The 20836-nt window shown below is 44.8% G+C and overlaps 1 protein-coding gene across 4 annotated transcripts in view; it reads right to left on the bottom strand.

Annotated features, from left to right (window-relative positions):
- Positions 1 to 20836, bottom strand: part of ATRN (attractin) — a 167947-nt gene that overhangs the window by 37476 nt on the left and 109635 nt on the right. For 3 of the 4 annotated variants that reach the window (XM_083631612.1, XM_083631614.1, XM_083631613.1), the window contains exons 25-26: positions 12850 to 12911; positions 7040 to 7118 (exon numbers count right to left, since the gene is read on the bottom strand). In XM_083631612.1, coding sequence (XP_083487738.1) covers positions 7040 to 7118; positions 12850 to 12911 — 141 coding nt within the window. Of the gene's footprint in view, positions 1 to 7039; positions 7119 to 9329; positions 9458 to 12849; positions 12912 to 20836 lie in introns of those variants that run through there. The other variant, XM_083631615.1, reaches the window with a different exon arrangement.

Genomic DNA, 20836 nt, shown 5'->3' with positions numbered 1-20836 from the left:
TAGCACCTTAAAGACCAACTAAGTTAGTTCTTGGTATGAGCTTTCGTGTGCATGCACACTTCGTTAGATATCTTAGTTGGTCTTTAAGGTGCTACTGGAAAGAAAAATTTTTTTTTTGTTTTGTGTTTTTAATATTCTGTTGGGAGCCGCCCAGAGTGGCTGGGGAAACCCAGCCAGATGGGCACGGTATAAATAATAAGTTGTTGTTGTTACAGTCATACCTCGGGTCACAGATGCTTCAGGTTGCCTTTCAGGTTAAAAGGTAAAGGGACCCCCGACCATTAGGTCAAGACAGACTCTGGGGTTGTGGCGCTCATCTCACTTTATTGGCCACGGGAGCCGGCGTACAGCATCCGGGTCATGTGGCTAGCATGACTAAGCCGCTTCTGGCAAACCAGAGCAGCACATGGAAATGCCATTTACCTTCCCACCGGAGCGGTATCTATTTATCTACTTGCACTTTGATGTGCTTTCGAACTGCTAGGTTGGCAGGAGCAGGGACTGAGCAACGGGAGCTCACCCCGTCACGGGAATTCGAACTGCCGACTTTCTGATCGGCAAGTCCTAGGCTCTGTGGTTTAACCTACAGCGCCACCCGCGTCCCTTTTTCAGGCTACAGACCCGCCAAAACCCGGAAGTACCGGAACAGGTTACGTCCGGGTATCGTCGGTTGCGCATGCGCAGAAGCGCTAAATCACGCTTTGCACATGCGCAGAAGTGCCAAGTCGCAACCTGCGCATAAGCAGATGCGCTGCTGCGGGTTGCGAACATGCATCCAGCATGGATCACGTTCGCAACCCGAGTGTCCACTGTATTATTATATTTGAACCCTGGTCTCCCATGTCACAGTCCAAAACCTGAACCACCACCCTGACTTCACAATGTGGCATGATGACATCACCGTGCGGGTTTCTCTGCTGCACAAGCATGAGAAGCCCCTGCTCATGGGGGCAGAGGGACTGTGAGTGTTGACATTACAGGCTACAAGGAGAACAACCAGGTGCAGCGATCCTCTTTTCAGTAGTTGCCTCAAGTTCCCCATATTTAGCATATTGACTATTTGACTTCACCAAATGGTCCTGGAGAAGGGTTACAAAAATGTGACAATTGGAACCAGTGCACATTAAAATCGTAAGATAAAACCAGAGAACCCACAGCAAACAACCAAAACAGCAGCGCAGAACAGAAATGCAGGGAAAGGAAAGACATCCACTCTAGCAAAGGGTTCGGGTAAAATGGTGCATCTTGGCCAGCTGTCAAAAAGCACGCAATGGATGGTATAAAGACACATCTCACTGCATAACCTGGGGCCACCAAAGAGGAAGCTTCATTCTGAAGGGGGAAAGTAAGACAGCAGGGCTAATAATGGTTCTTAACCTTCCTTGCTACCAAAGTTTCTTTCTGACTTGGATTAAAGTCTGAACCAAGACAGAAATCATGGACCATGACACCTGCTGGTATTGAAAGTTAGCATTGTAAGTTCCTAAATGTTGCATCTGAAACCAAGCAATAATGGACATTAGTGCCATAATTAAAACAAACACTATATTTAGCCTTTTCTCTCAAACATAACCCAGAAAAAAGGGGAAGTGCCAAATCTCAGAGATATATAAATATATTTCAGTATATGTTTCAGTTGTGTCAATTTTTACTCATAAACCATTTTAGATTATTAATTGGAAGGTGGCAGATAAATATTTAAAATGAATGAAAGCAAATCACTCTCTTTTCAGACTATCTATTGAGACTTGGATAAATGCCCTCCATCGTACCCTGCCCAAGCTGATTCACAATCCGAGGTTTAAGCCTTGGATTGTGGCTCACAGCTTGATTACAGGAATCCCAAAGGCATGTAAAAAAAGGGAAAGGAGGCTGAAAGGGAGCAAAAAATACGTATTAAGACTTGGTTGTAGACAGATGTACTCTTTATGATGCCATTGCGGTTTTATTTCAAGCATTATTCTCCACCACCGCCTTCATGTTTCCTATCACTTTCCAAAAGTCATGTAATAAAAGGAGCAATTTTATCTGTCTTTCAGTATCATTCCGAGCCTCGAACAAGCATTCTTTCTTGTTTCCATTTCCTCCACCAGCAAAATACAGCGCCTGAAAGCCATTTCGTTACGGTGCTCATTGGAGGGAGAGAAAAGGGTACGAATTTACGAACCACTCACTTCCCTTTAGTAGATCAGTGTCACGCAGACTCTAATGCCGCCTTGCCAAGTTGCCCAAATGTTACTTCAGATAATATACTGATAGGTCTAAACCCCTGCCAAATGCTTTACAATATCCTACTCTCACTCAGTTATGAATAAATGCTCCTCATCACCACCGTATCCGGGCTAGGTTAAGTAGAGAGTTACATTGGATATATTAGGTTTCAGGACTGGCTTGGTTTTTAATTTGTGGAGGAAACATTGAAACAAATGTGCTTTACACTCATTGGGCAGATGCTCTTGGTTGTTCTGTTTTGAGCAATGGCCTGAGTAGTATGGAAATGGGGAATGGATTTTAATGACACCTTGGAGAGCTCCCTGCAGGACTCAGGCTGGAGACTCCATTAAGAGCAGAGCTTAGATGTTGCTTCAGCAGCAGTCATCTTCTGCTGTTGTTTAGTCGTTTAGTCATGTCCGACTCTTTGTGACCCCATGGACCAGAGCACGCCAGGCACTCCTGTCTTCCCCTGCCTCCCGCAGTTTGGTCAAACTCATGTTCGTAGCTTTGAGAACACTGTCCAACCATCTCGTCCTCTGTCGTCCCCTTCTCCTTGTGCCCTCCATCTTTCCCAACATCAGGGTCTTTTCCAGGGAGTCTTCTCTTCTCATGAGGTGGCCAAAGTATTGGAGCCTCAGCTTCACAATCTGAGTCATCTTCTGAGCGAGCCTTAAATAGGAGCTGCAGTTCTTTCTCAGTTGCTAGCTCCACCTTCCGTGTCAAGAGTGTGAGAAGCCTTTTGCAGCTGTTCTCAACCTGTGGGTCCCCAGATGTTGTAGGACTACAACTCCCATCATCCCTGAGCTCTGGCCTTGCTAGCTAGGGGTGATGGGGAGTTGTAGTTCAACAACATCTGGGGACCCACAGGTTGAGAAAGGATAGACTTTAAAGGGACCCCGGCTGCTTAAGCGCTTGCGGATTCCTGAAGAACATGGGAGACTGTGGCCCTGCTAGGACCACAGCTAGAGTCCTCTGCATCAGAGGAGGAAAGCAGGATGACATGGTCATAACACTGGTCACCACAGAGTTGGCAGGGACCACAAGCATCATCTAGTCCAACCCCCTGCAATACAGGAATCTTTTGCCCAGTGTGGGGCTCGAACCCACAACCTTCAGATTAAGAGCCCCATGATCTGCAGATGGATTTGTCCCAGCTCACCTGAGAGTGAGCAAAATCTTCTGCTTTCAGTGTTTTGCATCATGTTCTACTGGCCAGGTACAAGAAGTTATTGCAACTATAAATAATGTTTTAACAATATCCCCCCCCCCAAAAAGCATAACATTCTATATTTTTCTGCAGTATTCTTCAAGCTGTTAGAAATAGCACGAGCCTCAACAACCTTACTCAACATTCCTATCACACAGTCCTTCAACACTCCAGAGTCCTGGGCAAGCTCTGTTGCTTCCAAAACCAGCAAAAGTGAAGTTCTACTTTCCCTTCTAGGTCATAGGGACCCCAAATGGGTCACTGACCTATCTTCCATATATGTATCCCTCTCCTAGCATACCAGCAACAATATAGGGGGCTTCTTAGATTTACTTGTTATTTATTACACAAAATTTCTACTCCGCTTGATTGCAAAAAACAAACCTCAAAGCGGATTGAAAAAAGATAAAACAATAAAATTGAGAAAAATTCACAAACATGCTTTAAAACATACAAAATATAAAATATTTTCTAAGCATCTGGGTAGGCTTATCTAAATAGGAATGTTTTTGCCAGGCACCAAAAAGAGTACAGTGAAGTCTGCTTGATCTCAATAGGCAGGGAGATGGGAAAAGAATTAACTGAATTCAGCCATAGAAGCGGTTATGACCTCAGTCATCATTTTGGGGTTGAGCAGGGACAGCAGGTGACCTGATACACAACTCGGGTCAGAAAGAAGTTGCCACTGGACAGCAACTCTTCAACACTATTAAGTTATGAGGATCCCTTCAGTATAAAGTTTTAGGACAGTTTGTTAGAAATCAGACAAGTTGTCTATCACTTGAAATTAAAGCGTGCAAACCAAGTATGAGAAACCTAACTGTGAGAAAGATAAGATACCAGCTGATCCTCTCTGCAACTTTCAAAAAAAAGTATGCCCAGAGGATAACTTCACACCAGTGACATTTTCCATTTAAGCCATCATTAAATGCCTCACTTGGCTCCAGGCAGAATGCGGTATTTCTCAGACTACATCCAACATAAACCCTGATTAACATTTTATTTAGGAAAAACCCCAGGAAGCCTTCACTTTGCTTTTTATACTCTTGTCAAGATGGGAAAGAGAAAAACAATGGCCATTTATCCCCAAAGTCTGTCTCCTGCTGCTGGTGCCCTGCTGCATCAGACCAAAAACCTATCTGGCCCATCATCCCATTTCCCACAGTGGTCCATAGGATGCCTCTGAGAAACCCACAAACAGGCCTTGAATGCTATAGCACTTGTCCTCTGTTGGCCCCCTAGCAAGTGCAACTATTCAGGGGTATTCTGCCTCTGGATGTGGTATAGTAAGGGCCCGCCTCAACTTTAAATTCTGCTTTGTATGTCTGTTTATCGTCTTTAAAAATTGTATCTGTTTTGAATCACTCTGTGCTCAGCTTCCAAACAACTGTCTCTCTCTCTCTCTCTCTCTCTCTCTCTCTCTCTCTCTCTCTCTCTCTGTGTGTGTGTGTGTGTGTATATATACACACACACACACACACACCCCTCTGTGTTGCCCATTCACGATAACGGGTAATCTAAAAATGTTTGCAACCTTCCTTCCCACTGTTTGGCCAAAGTGTTTTGAATAGGAACATGTAAGGTATAGGTTGACACTGTCAAATTCAGCCAATTTATTTCACAATTAAGCCCTCCATACTATACTTAAAAATACCCAAAGAATGGGCACAAGCCTGTTGAGGTCTCTGAATTTTCAAAATTAGGTTCCTGATTAAGGATGGGCATGGTTGCATGCAAGCCTTTTGAGCAGGACAGAGCAGATGACATAAGCACACAAATGTACAACTGCTAGGAGGAAATATATGTCCATGCAAGAAGGACTTGCGCATTTTAAACACTCAAGCTCCAGAGTAAATGCCACTGCTCATGTCAATATATGTTAGATGGACTAGATAGGGAAAGGTAGTCAAGCTCAGGAAAGAATAGTTTGCTCAATAAGGTGTATGCGTGGGCCTTTTCAAACTACTTACGGAAAACAAAATGACATCTCTTGGGCCTATAACAATTGTACAGTGGTACCTCGCAAGACGAATGCCTCGCAAGACGAAGAACGCGCAAGACAAAAGAGTTTTCCGTTTTTTGAGTCGTTCCGCAAGACGAATTTCCCTATGGGCTTGCTTCGCAAGACAAAACGTCTTGCGAGTTCTTGCGAGTTTGTTTCCTTTTTCTTAAAGCTGCTAAGCCGCTAAGCCGTTAATAGCCACTAAGCTGCTAAGCCGTTAATAGCCGCTATGCCGCTAATAGCCGTGCTTCGCAAGACGAAGAAACCGCAAGACGAAGAGACTCGCGGAACGGATTAATTTCGTCTTGCGAGGCACCACTGTATTGCTTGCCTCACTGCTGAAATACCATTATTAACATTCTTTATGAGAAACCACTACTCCTCTTGCCTCTTATTTGAATCTCTTGGTGGCATTCAGCTAATTTTTACTTACAGCAGACCCACTGAAATAACTGGGCCTAACTAAGACATGTTCATCAATTTCAGTGGGTCTGCTGAATAAACTTACCCTGAAGTCTTCTGGCATGCACAGAGCCCTGGGAGGGGCAGGGCTCCGTCTTACTTTCTGAGGGGCTTCAGGGAAGGCAAAGATCTTTATTTTTAGTATTTCTAAATATTAGCACATCATAAAAGATTGGGGTGGTGAAGAATGACAAGGCGCAAAGCACCATCAAGAACAAAGCAAGAGACGGGCTGTCACATTGAGAAGAAGAAGAAAAAAAAGTGTTCAAGAGACATTTGAAAGTCAAAAGCGAGGGTGCCTACTAAATATCTATTGGACATGTATTTCACAGCAGGACCTAACCTCCAGTTGAGGCCAACGAGGGTTCTGTAACATGTGGAACATCTGTTCTCCTCCAAATGATTTCAGGGATTAATATGGGATTATAAGGTCTCAGGTAAGGGTTCAGGTGGTCCGTAAAAGTATACTGGGCCCAAATTGTTCAGGGCTATGTATATCAGTGCATTAACCTTCAGCCAGCCCATTAGCATATGAGCAGCCGGTGCAGATGTTTTAGCAAGTTGCTGGACCTCTGCTCCCATCAGTAGTCTAGCCATTGCGTTCTGCACCAGCTGGGGCTTCCAGGTGAGGCGCAAGGGCAGCTCGCCACAGAGTGTGATGCATTAATGCTGGCTTGGGGAAGCAGAGAGGGGAGCCATGCGGCTTCCTGGCTGCCCCAAAATCCTGCACACAGAATCATAGAATTGGAAGGGAATCCAAGGGTCATCTAGTCCAACCGCCTGCAATGCAGGATGAAACAAGATGAAACAATATCTGGTCTCTTCCACACACACCCCACATGGTGCCAGGGAACTAGGAGGAAGAGGAGAAGGGCCAGACCCTCTTTCTTTTTTTTACATTTGCAGCAGGGCTTTTGCAAAAGCAATGTGTGTCTCACGCCGTTTCCGCCCTCCATCAAGCTAACTCAAAAGGAGACAGTTGCCTCTCTGCTGCCTTCTCCAGAACACAGGGAATTACAAATGCCCTCGGTCAGTAAGCAAGGCTTCTGGTTCAATTGTGTGCTTGGCACCTCTTAGGAGAACACATGCAAGAAGCAGACACAAAAGCTCACAGGTCGTAGCAAGAAGGCAGTGATTCTGTCATTTTGACCCACCTCTCTCCGCCGCGACGCCCAGCAGCTCTGCTTAATCTTCCAAACCACGGCGGCCACAAGGAGCAGAGACAAGAAACAGCTGAAATGGAGGAAACAGGAAAAACAACAACAACACTTATTTCCTTTCGATTTGAGATGCAGGAGAATTCGACAGCTAGACCAACAAAAATAGCATTGCACTCTCATGAACTTCTGTCAACAGATACTAATGGCACATAAAGTGCTTGGCAACATTAAGATTCATGTCTCTATCTTGTAAGGTGGTGCGCAGCAGGCATTTGGGCGGGGGGGGGGGGGGAGAAGCAAGATGTGCCGCTGCGAAGGGTGAATGACAAAGCCAGAATGAGACCATATCACCTGCCTTCACACTTGAGAACGTCAACATAATTCAATCAAGTTATCACTCAACGGTGATGACAGAAGGCCCTGCTAATGCAGATCTCACTGTGACCCATCAAGGGAAACGGAACGGCAATGTGTGAAAACATGCAAAGGGGATTTTAAATAAGGAATGTTTGTTCTGTTTTCTTTCTAATCGCAGGTAACGTCTTATTTATAAGACCAAGTGAACTAGAAAATGAACCCTGTTCAAATTGATTTATTCACTGGCTGAGATTTATAGGCCTACTCTCTCCCTAAGGCACAGAGTAGATTCTAGCCAAATGTTATCATTAATCCTCATAAAAACAAGCAAGGGAGGTCACCGTTATCCCATTTTTCAGATGGGAAAGTGAGGCTGAATGATGTACCGAAAGCCAGCTAATGATTCCATAGCTGAGTTGGGATTTGAACCCAAGCCAAATCTAACACTCTACCCATGGGGCTCTCCAGTTTCACAATCGTTTTGTAAGAGTACTCAATTATTTTTCTACATCTGTTATGACAAAGGAAAAGGGTGATCTAATAGCTTTCATATGTCATTACTTTTATCCAGATTTTTCTGTAATTGTTTTTGATCCAATTAATTATAGCAACTTGCCAACCCAGAGCCAGCAAACATTCTTCCCCCATTATCTCAATAACCTTCAAAGCAGCATGCCCTACAGTTAGATAGGTGGCTGCTACTTGCTCCAGTTTACAACCTGGAACAAAGGCAGAAAATTACTTGCCCAAATATTATCTGATGATTTACCAAAGCAAATGCCAAGTCCATTAATAAAGTATCATTTAAAATCTTCCTATCCCAAAGACACGATCTATTCAGCAGACAGAAAATACAAAGAGAGACCTGCAGCGGTTGTATGCAAGTTATTTAATACTCCTCCCCACCTAGCCTTGATGTTTGGGGCATATTTGTCCAAAAGTAAGTTCTTTTGCAAGGTGAATTCTTGTCCAATTAAAAAGAAAATATCAAAAAATAAAATGTAGACCAAAACAAGGAAATGGAATTCTGCTAGTCAACATCCCGGCCCATCGAAGCTTCCTGAACAAAGAACCAACTTTGTTTGTCCCCCTAAAACAAAACCCTACGGCATCTCTGCTCATGTCCTCTGTCCCAATCCCTTTTCACCATTTCTAAATTCAGAGGCAGACGTAGGGAGCAGAAAGGACTTGTGCAGCCACACCAGCTGCTCTCGGAGGCTTACAGGAGCTCACACTCCTCGCTAGCCAGACCGTAACCCACATCAGATATTTGTCCAATGGCTGAGGCCGTCCCGTCTGTGTGAAAAATTCAGCAGCCCTTAACACTTCAGCCAAGCCCTGCTGAGTTTAACAAGAGCCTGTCAAAAGACTTTGCTGAAGTGTCACCCTCCTCTAACTCTTTTGCTACAACTATCTTCTTTCCCTTTAAAAAAAAATCCATTTGGGAAGGTATCAGTGGAATATACTGAGCAGCTTTCTTCTTCAACGCTTCCAAAAAGAACCCTTTACATCTTTGTCACAAGGAGGCAGCAGATCCCCGTAAGTGCTGAAAAGCTCACACAGTGGGGCTCATTTTTTATTGCAGGAGGTCAGTCGCCACCACTTCCAAAAGCATCAGAACTGCAGAGTTCACTTCAGAGTCAGAGCTCTGAACCTCAGATGATCAGGGTCATATTTAAAGGTGACATTTCTGACACATAAATGGCACTCAGAAGTTCCACCACGCTTGGGCAACCAACAACTGGAACCGGCATGGGGCTATGCAGAACATCAGGCAAGGCAAATGCAAACAAGGTCCTGTCTTAGTTCTCAGTGGCTTGTATGGGAAGAAGCGATTGGTCTGCAATCCAGGGCAACTGAAAGGAGGAAATCCTTGCCCTTCACCTTGAAAGAGTGGCAAAAAATAAAGGTTCAGTGGACACCACAATGCTGCCAAATTGTATTCCATTACTTCTGCAAATAACAGAAATAGGAAGGTGACTTTTATTATTATTATTTATTGAATTTATACACTGCCCTATTCCCGGAGGTCTCAGGGCGGTTCACAGAAAAGACCTACTTAAAAACCACAATATATATAATAAAAATAACAGCAATAACCCAATAATACCCCCCCAAAGAGCCACATTTTAAAAGGGTATGGGATCTTGATCAGGTCAACCAAAGGCCTGGTTAAAAGGGAACATTTTTGCCTGGCGCCTAAAGGTGTATAATGAAGGTGCCAGGCGAGCTTTCTTCCTGGGGAGAGCATTCCACAGACGGGGAGCCACTGCAGAGAAGGCCCTGTTCTCGTGTTGCCACCCTCCGGCCTTCTCGAGGAGGAGGCACACAAAGGAGTGCCTCAGAAGATGATCTCAGGGTCCGGGTAGGTTCATATGGAACGAGGTATTGCAGCCCTGAGCCATTTAAGGCTTTATAGGTCAAAACCAGCACTTTGAATTGGGCCCAGAAACTAATTGGTAGCCAGTGCAGTTGGGCCAGGATCAGTGTAATACACTCAAACTGTCTTTCTCCAGTGAGCAACCTGGCCATGTCAATAGCCCGAGTCATTTGGGTGTTCCAGAGGTCAGCTAGGGCTTCAACAGGGACGCCAGTCATATCAGCTAGAAAACCCCCCAGAGCCATTTGGAATCCCACTGGATCCATCAGCCTATAAGGGCGGACCTTCCTAATAGGCCCCCCACCTCGGGGGATAGGAAAAGGTGCTGACAGCCTAAATCTCAACAGGAATGATCTGACCATGGCAAGGGACTGATGTTAATGTCCCCCACTTTCAAATCACCCTATTCCTACCCAGTCGAGAAAATAAGGTCCAGAGTGTGGCCCACCATGTGCGTTGGGCAGGTGACATGTTGGGAGAGTCACATGGATGTCATGGCAGCCATGAAGTCCTGAGCCGCCCCAGAGCCAGCTGCCTCGGCATGGATGTGGAAGTCTTCCAGAACCAGCAGTCTGGGAGTCTTCGGCACCACCTCTGAGACCAGCTCTGTCCGCTCAGGCAGGGAGACTGCTGGGCAGCAAGGTGGGCAGTAAACCAGCAGAACCCCTAATCTGTCCCGATTGCCAAGATCACACACTCTAGATATGATACGATACATAATCTTTATTGTCATTGTCCCATACAGAACAACAAAATTGAAAAAATCTACATCAGACATTCAAAAACCCACAAGCCTGCTATCCCAGCTATCCCAGCTATCCCAGCCTGTTTAGCCTCCTAAAAACTCTGATACCCCATAATTAAACACAAAATACTCCCATAGCGACTACCTTACACTGCGTTTAAAACCAAAATCGTATTTGGATAGAAACTGTTTCTCAGGTGGCTAGTCCTAGTCTTTATAACCCTGTACATTCTTCCAGAAGGCAGAAGCTGAAAGAGATCATTCCCAGGGTGCGCACTATCCTGCGCTATCTCTGCAGCTTTCTTATGGCACCTGGAAGCATAGATTTGATCCAAGGTGGGAAGAGTGCACCCAATTATTCTCTCCGCAGTCTTTACAACCCTGGACAGCATTTTCCCTGACCGTGCAGCTCCCAAACCACACAAACATCCCCCCCCCCCCAACTGGACAGAGAGTCTGTAGATAGAGAGTGGATCTCTATAAACCACAACAACTCTGCCTCCCCGACCCTCAAGTCTGGCCTGATGCTGCACTGAGTACCCAGGTGGGCACAGCTTGGTGAGACCAACTCCACCTTGTTCACCCACCCAGGTTTCAGTGATACATGCCAGGTCAGCCTCCTCATCCATAATCAGGATGATTTTATTCTGGGCCGACCTGGCATTCAACTGCAGCAGTCGCAGACCCAAGGGCTAGCTGATATAACTGCCTGTGCCTTGTGCCCCTTGCCCGGCCTGCCATACCTCCCCCTATCTAGAACCACTGTAATTGAGCCTCCCCCTGCTCTGCTCTCCTCCGCTCCTCTCCTCCTGGGCACATGCCACCAAGTGCCCTCACGGCCCAGTTAAAAACAGCTGAAACACTAAACAAAAGTCCTACGTTCTGTGGTTTAACCCACAGTGCGTCCCTTCACCTAGGGCAGTGGCTCCCAATTAGCTAAGTACTGTGGAACTCCTGTTTTTCAAAAGACAAGCCATGGAACCCTACTTTTTTTTAAAAAAAATGATGTCTCTATGGTAGTTTTGGTTAAGTGAATGGTGCCCCGGAACCCCTGGGTGGGTTACGTGGAGGGGTCCACGGACCACCAGTTGGGAACCACTGACCTAGCGCAATGTACTTGGAAGTAACATTGTGGTGGGGAGGAAACTTATATAGGCCACCTGAGAATAGGTGGTGACACCTCCATCAATGGCCGCCCCACCAGAGCATGCACTATGTGCCAATGCCAGGCAGGGACAGGCACCTGTGACGCCGCCACATCAGCATTAGCAGGGTCAAGCCGAGCAGGTGGTGTCCAACCACCCTCTGAATATATTTGCAAGGCTTCCTGTCAACATCCCTTTCGTTTGCCATCTGTTGCAGTAGCAAAGCTATAAAAAGGACTGAAGTATCAGACAATAACCTTGGGAATCAACTTTACTGCCACAGGAATTCTATTTCTCCAGGAGGATACATCATCATTATCATCATCATCATCATCTCAATTTATTACTCACACTTTACCATAGGTCCCAGGGAATGTTACAACAATTTAAAATTCAGCATTAAAAATAATTGAAACAAATCACAGTGAATGAATAGGGTAGAGTCTAAAAACATATCTCAAGTCTCCTCCTCTCACATGCTCTTCTGGGGTTCCCCAAAATAGATGGGTGAATGTGTGGGAAAAGCCCCATTGCAACAGCTGGATTTCTTCCACTAGGTTCCGCTAGCACACTGGGTTAGTTGAATCTGGCCCTTAGTTTCTGTCATATGCTGAAGACACACACCTGTTCCTTGCTTCCTGAACTCCCCAAGAACTCTAATAGGTTCATAGCACAGGACTTGCTCTTTGCACAAGCCATGCTGGCTCTACTTCAGAAAGGCTTGTTCTTCTATATGCTTAACTATTTTATCTTTAACAATACTTTTCACCACTTTCCCTGCTACAGACATTAAGCTAACCAGCCTGTAATTTCCAGGATCCTACCCCAGTTCACACTACCTACCTACCACAGTGAATCCCTTTAAAAAAAACACCTCAGTTCTTACTGATAAAGGATTGTAATATGGCATAGGAACAAAAGACAAACCCTTATTCAGATAGTTCAACAGTCGGTCTTTAAGCACTTAGAAAAGGATGCTGTGATTACTAAAACCCAGCATGGGTTTCCCAAAAACACGTCATGCCAGATGAATCTCATTTATTTCTCTTTCTTTCTTTTTTATGGAGTTACAAGCTTGGTGGATCAGGGAAATGCTGTGGACATAGTGTATCTTGACTTCAGTAAGGCTTTTGATACTAACAGTAAAATATTTTAGTTATTTAGAGTAGAAGATTACCTGAAAAAGGTGACAAAGAACTGTACCAGGTCCATAAAGTTACTGTGCTGTGAAAATGCAATCTGTAGAGAAGAAAAAGCAAATGAATTATTTGTTGTTGCATTCAGAAACTCGTGTTACAAATAAGCTATTCCGTTTCCAGGGCTAACATAATAATGAAATCCTGCTCCATTTAGATAGTGTTAACACAGCAACCTGTCACTTAAAAGTGGTGCATTGTTGACATATTTGATACCCCACCATTCTACCAGGTACCCAAGGAGGCTTACAACACACGAAACAATAAAAACATGGTGCCATATTAAAAGCACAAATAGAACAGCAGGATAATAAACATGCATTGCTTAGAACTACAGGAACGTAATCAATATGCTACAACTCCTCTCTCATGCTCTATTGATGTCTGAGCATGCATTAATTTATTGCGCTAAAGCTCTGACGACCACAAAAACCTCCCTGATGCTCGGAAACCACAGTACAGAAGAGGATCGAGATGGTGTAGGGGTTAGGAAGCCATCCAAGTTAAAACAAGATGGGTTCAGGGTCTAAACCTGGGCCCTCTCAGAAGGGGGAATCCTGCAGCATAAAAGACCTCCCCATGAACCATCCTCAGCAATGACTATCAAGGCAATCCCTCTTGCAGAGAAGGGAAGAGTAGAACTGTGCTCTCTGTCCTGCTCTTGATCATGTTTCCTGGCCAAAATCCTCAGTTATTGACTCCTCCCTAGCAACTTCCTCAGTTCCAGTCTTCCCGCTTTTTTCCATTACGGAAGCCTCCCTAGAGTGAACACCTCTTAAAGTAGTGCATGGCCCTTTAACTGAGAGCAAATCCCCTGGGAGGCGAGGTCTAAAACTCTTTTCAGCAGCATAGTGAGAGCTGGACCATAAAGAAGGCTGATCGCCGAAGAATTGATGCTTTTGAATTATGGTGCTGGAGGAGACTCTTGAGAGTCCCATGGACTGCAAGAAGATCAAACCTATCCATTCGGAAGGAAATCAGCCCTGAGTGCTCACTGGAAGGACAGATCCTGAAGCTGAGATTCCAATACTTTGGCCACCTCATGAGAAGAGAAGACTCCCTGGAAAAGACCCTGATGTTGGGAAAGATGGAGGGCACAAGGAGAAGGGGACGACGGAGGATGAGATGGTTGGATAGTGTTCTCGAAGCTACCAGCATGAGTTTGACCAAACTGCAGGAGGCAGTGGAAGACAGGAGTGCCTGGCGTGCTCTGGTCCATGGGGTCACGAAGAGTCGGACATGACTAAACGACTAAACAACAACAACAATAAACCATCAGTAGACTGCCAGGCAGTGCTGCTGCAGCAACACGCTGAGATACTTGCTCTCAGGCTCCAGCCCTTAGCTTTCACCTTTCCTGGAGCGCTCACAGTGTGCTGTCCCAGGTCCTGATGCTGCCGTATCACTGAGATCCTCACCACCACCTGCTAATATTTGCAAACAATCTTCGACCAGGACTGCAGACCTTCCCACCCATTGCTTTCCTCCCTTGCCCCTGGGCAGCGACTCCTCTGAAGACTTCAGGCACAAACAGGCTTGCACAGACCTCTGTCAATTTTACTCAAAGCAGCTGCTGCGTTTCCAAGACTACATGGCGACAGCCACCCCAGCCCAAGTCTGGCACCAATATGAAAGCCGGCGAGCCAGTCCTGGTCTTTTAAGCAGGATGTCACCACTGTGTCATTCATTCCAAGTCTCCAGGGACAGGGCCAAGAGACAGCCTCCTCATGATTCTTAGATCCTCATATGAAGATTAAAATATGGCAGGAAAAACTGGAGAGAATTTAAGGGAAGCATTCTTCTTATTTATTGTTTTGAAATATGAGATTACTTTTTTTTTTTTACAATTCAGGTCACAGAAGGCTTTTGCATAGTAAAGATGTTTGTAACACTTTTAATGCAAATGATGAACCATTTTCTTGTACTTTATCATCTGAGCACATAGCTGCCTCTGAAGACAGTTCAGAAACGTCAGCTAGTGCAGAATTCAGCGGCCAGGTTGCTCACCAGAGGAAGATGTTTTGAGCATATTACACTGATCCTGGTCCAACTGCACTGACTACCAATTTTTTCCAGTCCCAATTCAAAGTGCTGGTTTTGACCTATAAAGCCTTAAACGGCTCAGGACCGCAATACCTCAAGGACTGCCTCTTTCCATCTGAACCTACCCAGACCCTGAGATCATCTTCTGAGGCCCTTCTTCATGTGTCTCCTCCTTGAGAGGTCCAGAGGGTGGCAACACGAGAACAGGGCCTTTTCTGCAGTGGCTTTTCTGGAATGTTCTCCCCAGGGAAGTTTGCATGGCGCCTTCATTATAAACCTTTAGGCGCCATGCAAAAATGTTCCTTTTTAACCACACCTTTGGCTGATTTGATTGACATCCTATGCCCTTTTAAAATGTGGGTGGTTTTTTTCGGGGGGGGGGTATTGGATTGATGTTTTTATTTTGATTATGTATTTTGTGGTTTTATAGTTTGATTTTATTCTGGGAACCACTCTGAGACCTCCGGGTATAGGGCAGTATATTAATGATGATGATGATGATGATTTTTTATAAACATTATCTACTTGGCCTCCTTTTCTATCTCTCAGAGTGTCCGTTATTTTTACCATACACACCCAATCACAAACCCTGAAGAGCCCTGCTATGGATGGCAGAACTCCCTCCCCATTTATAAAACTTACTGCTATCGTAGCAATTGTTAAAAGATACATTAATATTCCAAGATAAGATAGCTGTCTTTTTCTAAACAACAAAAACAGAACAATGGATGTAGTATGGATGCACAACTGCACACACAAGTCAAAATTGATTTCCAATGTTTTCGCGTGCGCTCTCTCTCTCTCTCTCTCGGGACATCATCCATAAATGTGGAACTGAACTGCTTCAATGTCACCACATCTCCAACAGATGTTATTCGCTGTAGTACAAATTCTGCCCGGCCTAGACAGCATGTATTACTGCTTCAGATCAAATGGGCATGTTCTGACAGATATCCATTTTCAAGAACTCACATCTGCCTGAACTTGGGGTCCCGCAAGCAGCTTGAAACGATGGAATCAAGTGCGAGTTAATATACTACCAAGCAGAACTTAGAAGACCGACACACTTAGCAGTAAAAGAGGAACTGCACTCATTCCTTCTGCAACAGTCTTGTTTTGAGTAGACCAGAAGTTGATTTACAGTTAGAGAAAGCAGCAACCTAACCCACCAACATCATGGAAGCTAATTTTGCAATTTATTAGGCCAGTAAGCACGGTGTATTTCATTTCAACAAATTAGAGACCAAATCAGCTATTTGGATCCAGCAGTACAAAAAGGGAAAGAAAAGAAAAAAAGCTTCCAGGATTTTCTGGTTCCTATTTCAGAAAAAAAAAATATGGAATGCCAAAACAAATTAAAATACCACACAAAAGCACACAGAGACCCACAAGGTTGAAAAGTACCCAGACTTTCCAGACAGATAAAACAAACAGAAAAATACACCATGCATGCTTTGTATGAAATCCATCTGTTTTCTTTCCTGCCACCTGTATTTCCTGAGTTCTAATGTTCAGAAGAATGAAGCCAAACAAACCTCAGAGCTGTGTTTGAATACAAAGCTGCTGCTCAACTTTCTATTGAAAAACAAATTGCCTAGGTATTTCCCAAGCCATGCCAAAAGTTGTCAAGATCATTCATTTTGGTTTTTGACAGTGCATTGTAAAAGGGAAAATTTTAATACTGCCCTTCACCTCAGGGCGGTTCAGCAGCAGCTGGAGACTTAGATTTCCACTTATATTATTTTTTTAAAGAAATCAGGTCTTCTTGGTTGAATTTTTGAGGCTGAGAAAAGGCAAGGGTGAACCATTAACCTGTAAGAAGAAACAAATCAAGAACCATTCTGCCTGCTGAATATCTCTTCCCAAATCAATAAATGTAAATTCTTTGATACTTTTTTTTGGGGGGGGGTTAGCCAAAAAAGGTTATTACACTTTTATTAAATTATGGGGGATTGAATTGCTCCACAAAAGTCCTCCAAACAATGATTACACTGGGGACAAACTTTGAAGAACTTTGACTAAGTCCAGGAACAAACCTTACTGTATCTTTTGAGAGCCTTGTAGTGCTATATTTTCTTGATTCTGGACAAGAGGATAGATCACAATTCCTCAGAGACCAGGGCCCAAGAATGACCTCCATAACAGCTATTGGCTTTCACCATGAGATTCTAAGTGTGCACAAACCACAGATGAGGGTCTGAACAGGAGCTGAAGGTTAGAACTAGGGGATGATGAACTCCGGGACAAAATGAGTTTCCACATGAGAAAAATCTATCATATGCAAGATTATCCAAATGCTAGGATTCTACAGGAGGAGAACAGGATACGGTAAACAGGGCATAGTTCAGCTTCCTGAGAAGATCAGCTTCCTTTGAAGAAAAAAGCAAACCAACAAGTTTATATCCCTTTTCATGATGTAGCGCTGACTGAATGAGTGTGGGCAAATTTCAGACATCGGTGGTGAGGTATGGCTGAATGCGAACTTCAGTGCTCAGAGGTGGGGTTGACCCTCCCTTTGCTACGAAACCAGAATTTGGGGTGGAGTAAGAAAATTGTGTCCTTTTTTTGCAATCTTTATTTTTTACAGTTCACAGAATTTGGATTCCCTGTGTACATAGAATCCTGGATATGCATTGAGGGATGAAAGGCAGAGATGGGGCAAAGAACATGAGAATAAATACTGGTTTTACACTGTCCATATTGTTACAAGCCGCCCCAATCTCTGCTGAGTGGTGGCAAGAGATTCCAGGGTCTTGGCACTTAACCAGGGTTGCATTTCCACTGACCAAGACACAGCACAAAATGACACCTTCAGGAAATACGGTTTATTCACACATATTTACACCTGAGTTTTATGGGGAGAGAGTGCACAGCACGTATATCGTCCTTCCCAGCATTACAGCTTGGGATTCAGGGGCACTCTAAATGCCATCCCCATGTCTCTTTGCAACTGCACGCTCCAGACAATCATCATGGCTGCTTCCCATCAGTCCCAGCATGGAGTTCCTCCCCCTTCTTGCTTCTTCCCAGAAAGCCCTGCTCCCTAAACTTCTGTCATAAAAGGGCACCCTCTTTTTCTGCGGTGACATCACGCCCCTGCCTTTACCCTGGCAACCTCCCTCTGTGCCTGGCAAGGTCTTGTTCCTGGTTGATGACTTCCATTGAGGGGTAATGGATAGCCATCACAACCACTGTTTCTTCAATGACCCGCCATCGCCAGGCTGGCCTCATGAAGAAGTTGTTGTTGTTGTTGTTTAGTCGTTTAGTCGTGTCTGACTCTTCGTGACCCCATGGACCAGAGCATACCAGCCACTCCTGTCTTCCACTGCCTCCCGCAGCTTGGTCAAACTCATGTTGGTAGCTTCGAGAACACTGTCCAACTATCTCGTCCTCTGTTGTCCCCTTCTCCTTGTGCCCTCCATCTTTCCCAACATCAGGGTCTTTTCCAGCGAGTCTTCTCCTCTCATGAGGTAGCCAAAATATTGGAGCCTCAGCTTCAGGATCTGTCCTTCCAGTGAGCACTCAGGGCTGATTTCCTTCAGAATGGATAGGTTTGATCTTCTTGCAGTCCATGGGACTCTCAAGAGTCTCCTCCAGAACCATAATTCAAAAGCGTCAATTCTTCAGCGATCAGAAGTTAGGTGATGTTATTTCCCAGTCCTTGAGAAATTCAGGAATTTATGAGTCTGCTCAAATTCTGACCCTTCACTGAATGTAGAGATCTGCCCCACCCCACCCCCTCATAACAAGGGGCACCACCTGCCCCTTAAAGCAGAAAGAATATCCCATGGTGCAATATGCACTGGAATTTTCTTGCACTTCATTTGCAAGAGCCTTTGCTATACAATGAAATGACCTGAAAGAGATTTCACACATGCATACACACACCTACAGCCACAGGCTGCTGCCAGGGGGGAGATAATGGCCTCTGGAATGGCCCCCTTAGCTGCATTCAAAGGAAACCCAGGAAAAGTCTGATTGGTCCTTGTTGCTGGTGCAGAAGAGACGTTTTTGAAAAGGAGCCATTCCCTCTTTACTTAGCCATTTCATTTCTCCTTTAGTGGAAGCAGAATGTGTTCTGGATTACTTAAACCACAACAGCTATTAGGAAAAGCTCTTCACAGCTTAAGTAGTCAGACTCGCTGCAGTAGGTAGGTAGAATTCACATGGAACAAAATTGGTGGCGGGGTGGGGGGGGGAGTCTTAATTTTAAAAGTATATATGACTCACTGTTTCCACAGGCAGGGTTTAAGGATTGGAGTTCAAGCAAGGAGACTTCCTGACAAACCTTTAAAACAACAACCCTCCTCTTGGATCTCATGCGTGTTTGTTCAACGAAGCTGGTTTGAATTATCTGCCGTTTGGCAGCAGAGATGTTAGAATCGGGCTAGGATGCTTGCCTGCATGGTTTCTGTTACCTTTTTTTTTGCAAAAGTAATAGGATAATTTATTTCATTTAACACATGTCTGCGCATTTAACACACTCGGGAACATCCAGTGAAGCTGAACACTGGGAGATTCAGAAGAGACAGAAGAAACTACTTTTTCACATGGTGCAGCCATGGAATTTGCTCCCCCAAGAGGCAGTATTGGGTGGCTTGGATGGCTTTAAAATAGGATTGGACATATTCCTGGAGAAGAACTATCAATGACCACCTCCACTATCAGACTCTTAATCTTAGTGTCACGGGTTCGAGTCCCATGCTGGGCCAAACAATTTCTGCATTGCAGGGGGTTAGACTAGATGACCCTTGGGTCCCTTCCAGCTCTATGATTCTATGACTAGATGGGCCTCTGGCCTGATCCAGCAGGGCTCTTGTGATGTCCTTACGCATCGTTTTTGTTCTTTCTCTCTGCCCCCCTCCTCCCTCAAGAAAAGCAGCTCATGATAAATTGTGTATCAACATAGCTTACCGTTTCAATACAATCTCATGCACTACTTGGATGACAAGACTGAAACCTTGTGGTTGGAAATAGGCCAATGTCCCTAGACAAAGCATTCCATGGGGCCATCATGGAAAGCGGACACGGAGCAATGGATCCAAACTACAAGAAAGAAGATTCCACCTAAACATTAGGAAGAACTTCCTGACAGTAAGAGCTGTTCGACAGTGGAATTTGCTGCCAAGGAGTGTGGTGGAGTCTCCTTCTTTGGAGGTCTTTAAGCAGAGGCTTGACAACCATATGTCATGAGTGCTCTGATGGTGTTTCCTGCTTGGCAGGGGGTTGGACTCGATGGCCCTTGTGGTCTCTTCCAACTCTATGATTCTATGATTCTATGAAAAAGCCCTGCTCTCCATCCCATGGAACAAAGCTTTCTCTGAAGGCTTTTAAAGCTATGGAGGCTCAGTTGGCGAGAGGCAATACCCAAGGCGGGCCAGAGGCAGCACCCTGTATATTGGTTTAGAGATGCTTGAGCAGTTTGATTTCTCCAAATTCTGATGCAAACGGACGTGATCAGCATCTCCCAAACTAATGCACAGATCGTAGTGTAATTATCCTTTTGGGTTTTCCACTTCTCAAAATCTTGTGGCACCCTCAGCGGCTCAAATAAGTTAGCAAATGTGTATTTTAAAATGAAATGCATTTGGAAATGCATACACTGAGATAAAATATGCATATTATCACCTCACCCCTTATATACCCAAACTGATCACTGTACTCAGCTTGGCAGAAACCATCTTAGCAGGAGGACCACCTGCCATTTAGAATTCTCTCCTGTAGTGGTTCTAGAGGTTGCTCGTGCGTAAATCGACACCACACCTGGCTAGGTTACCTGGGTGAACCCTTTCTGTCTGGACAGCCTCTCACCCGTGGCTGTCTCAATCGCTGGCAGAATCCGTCAGTGGGCGTTTCTTGAACTTCTTCTAGCAAAGAAGCTCTTTGACGCCTAGTCACGCTTACTCTCCCTGCGCGAAAGCCTTC

The sequence above is a fragment of the Podarcis filfolensis genome (assembly GCF_964270895.1).
Source record: "Podarcis filfolensis genome assembly, chromosome: 9".
Lineage (NCBI taxonomy): Eukaryota > Metazoa > Chordata > Lepidosauria > Squamata > Lacertidae > Podarcis > Podarcis filfolensis.
The sequence above is the reverse complement of the archived record's forward strand: the minus strand, read 5'-3'. Positions and strand labels throughout refer to the sequence as shown.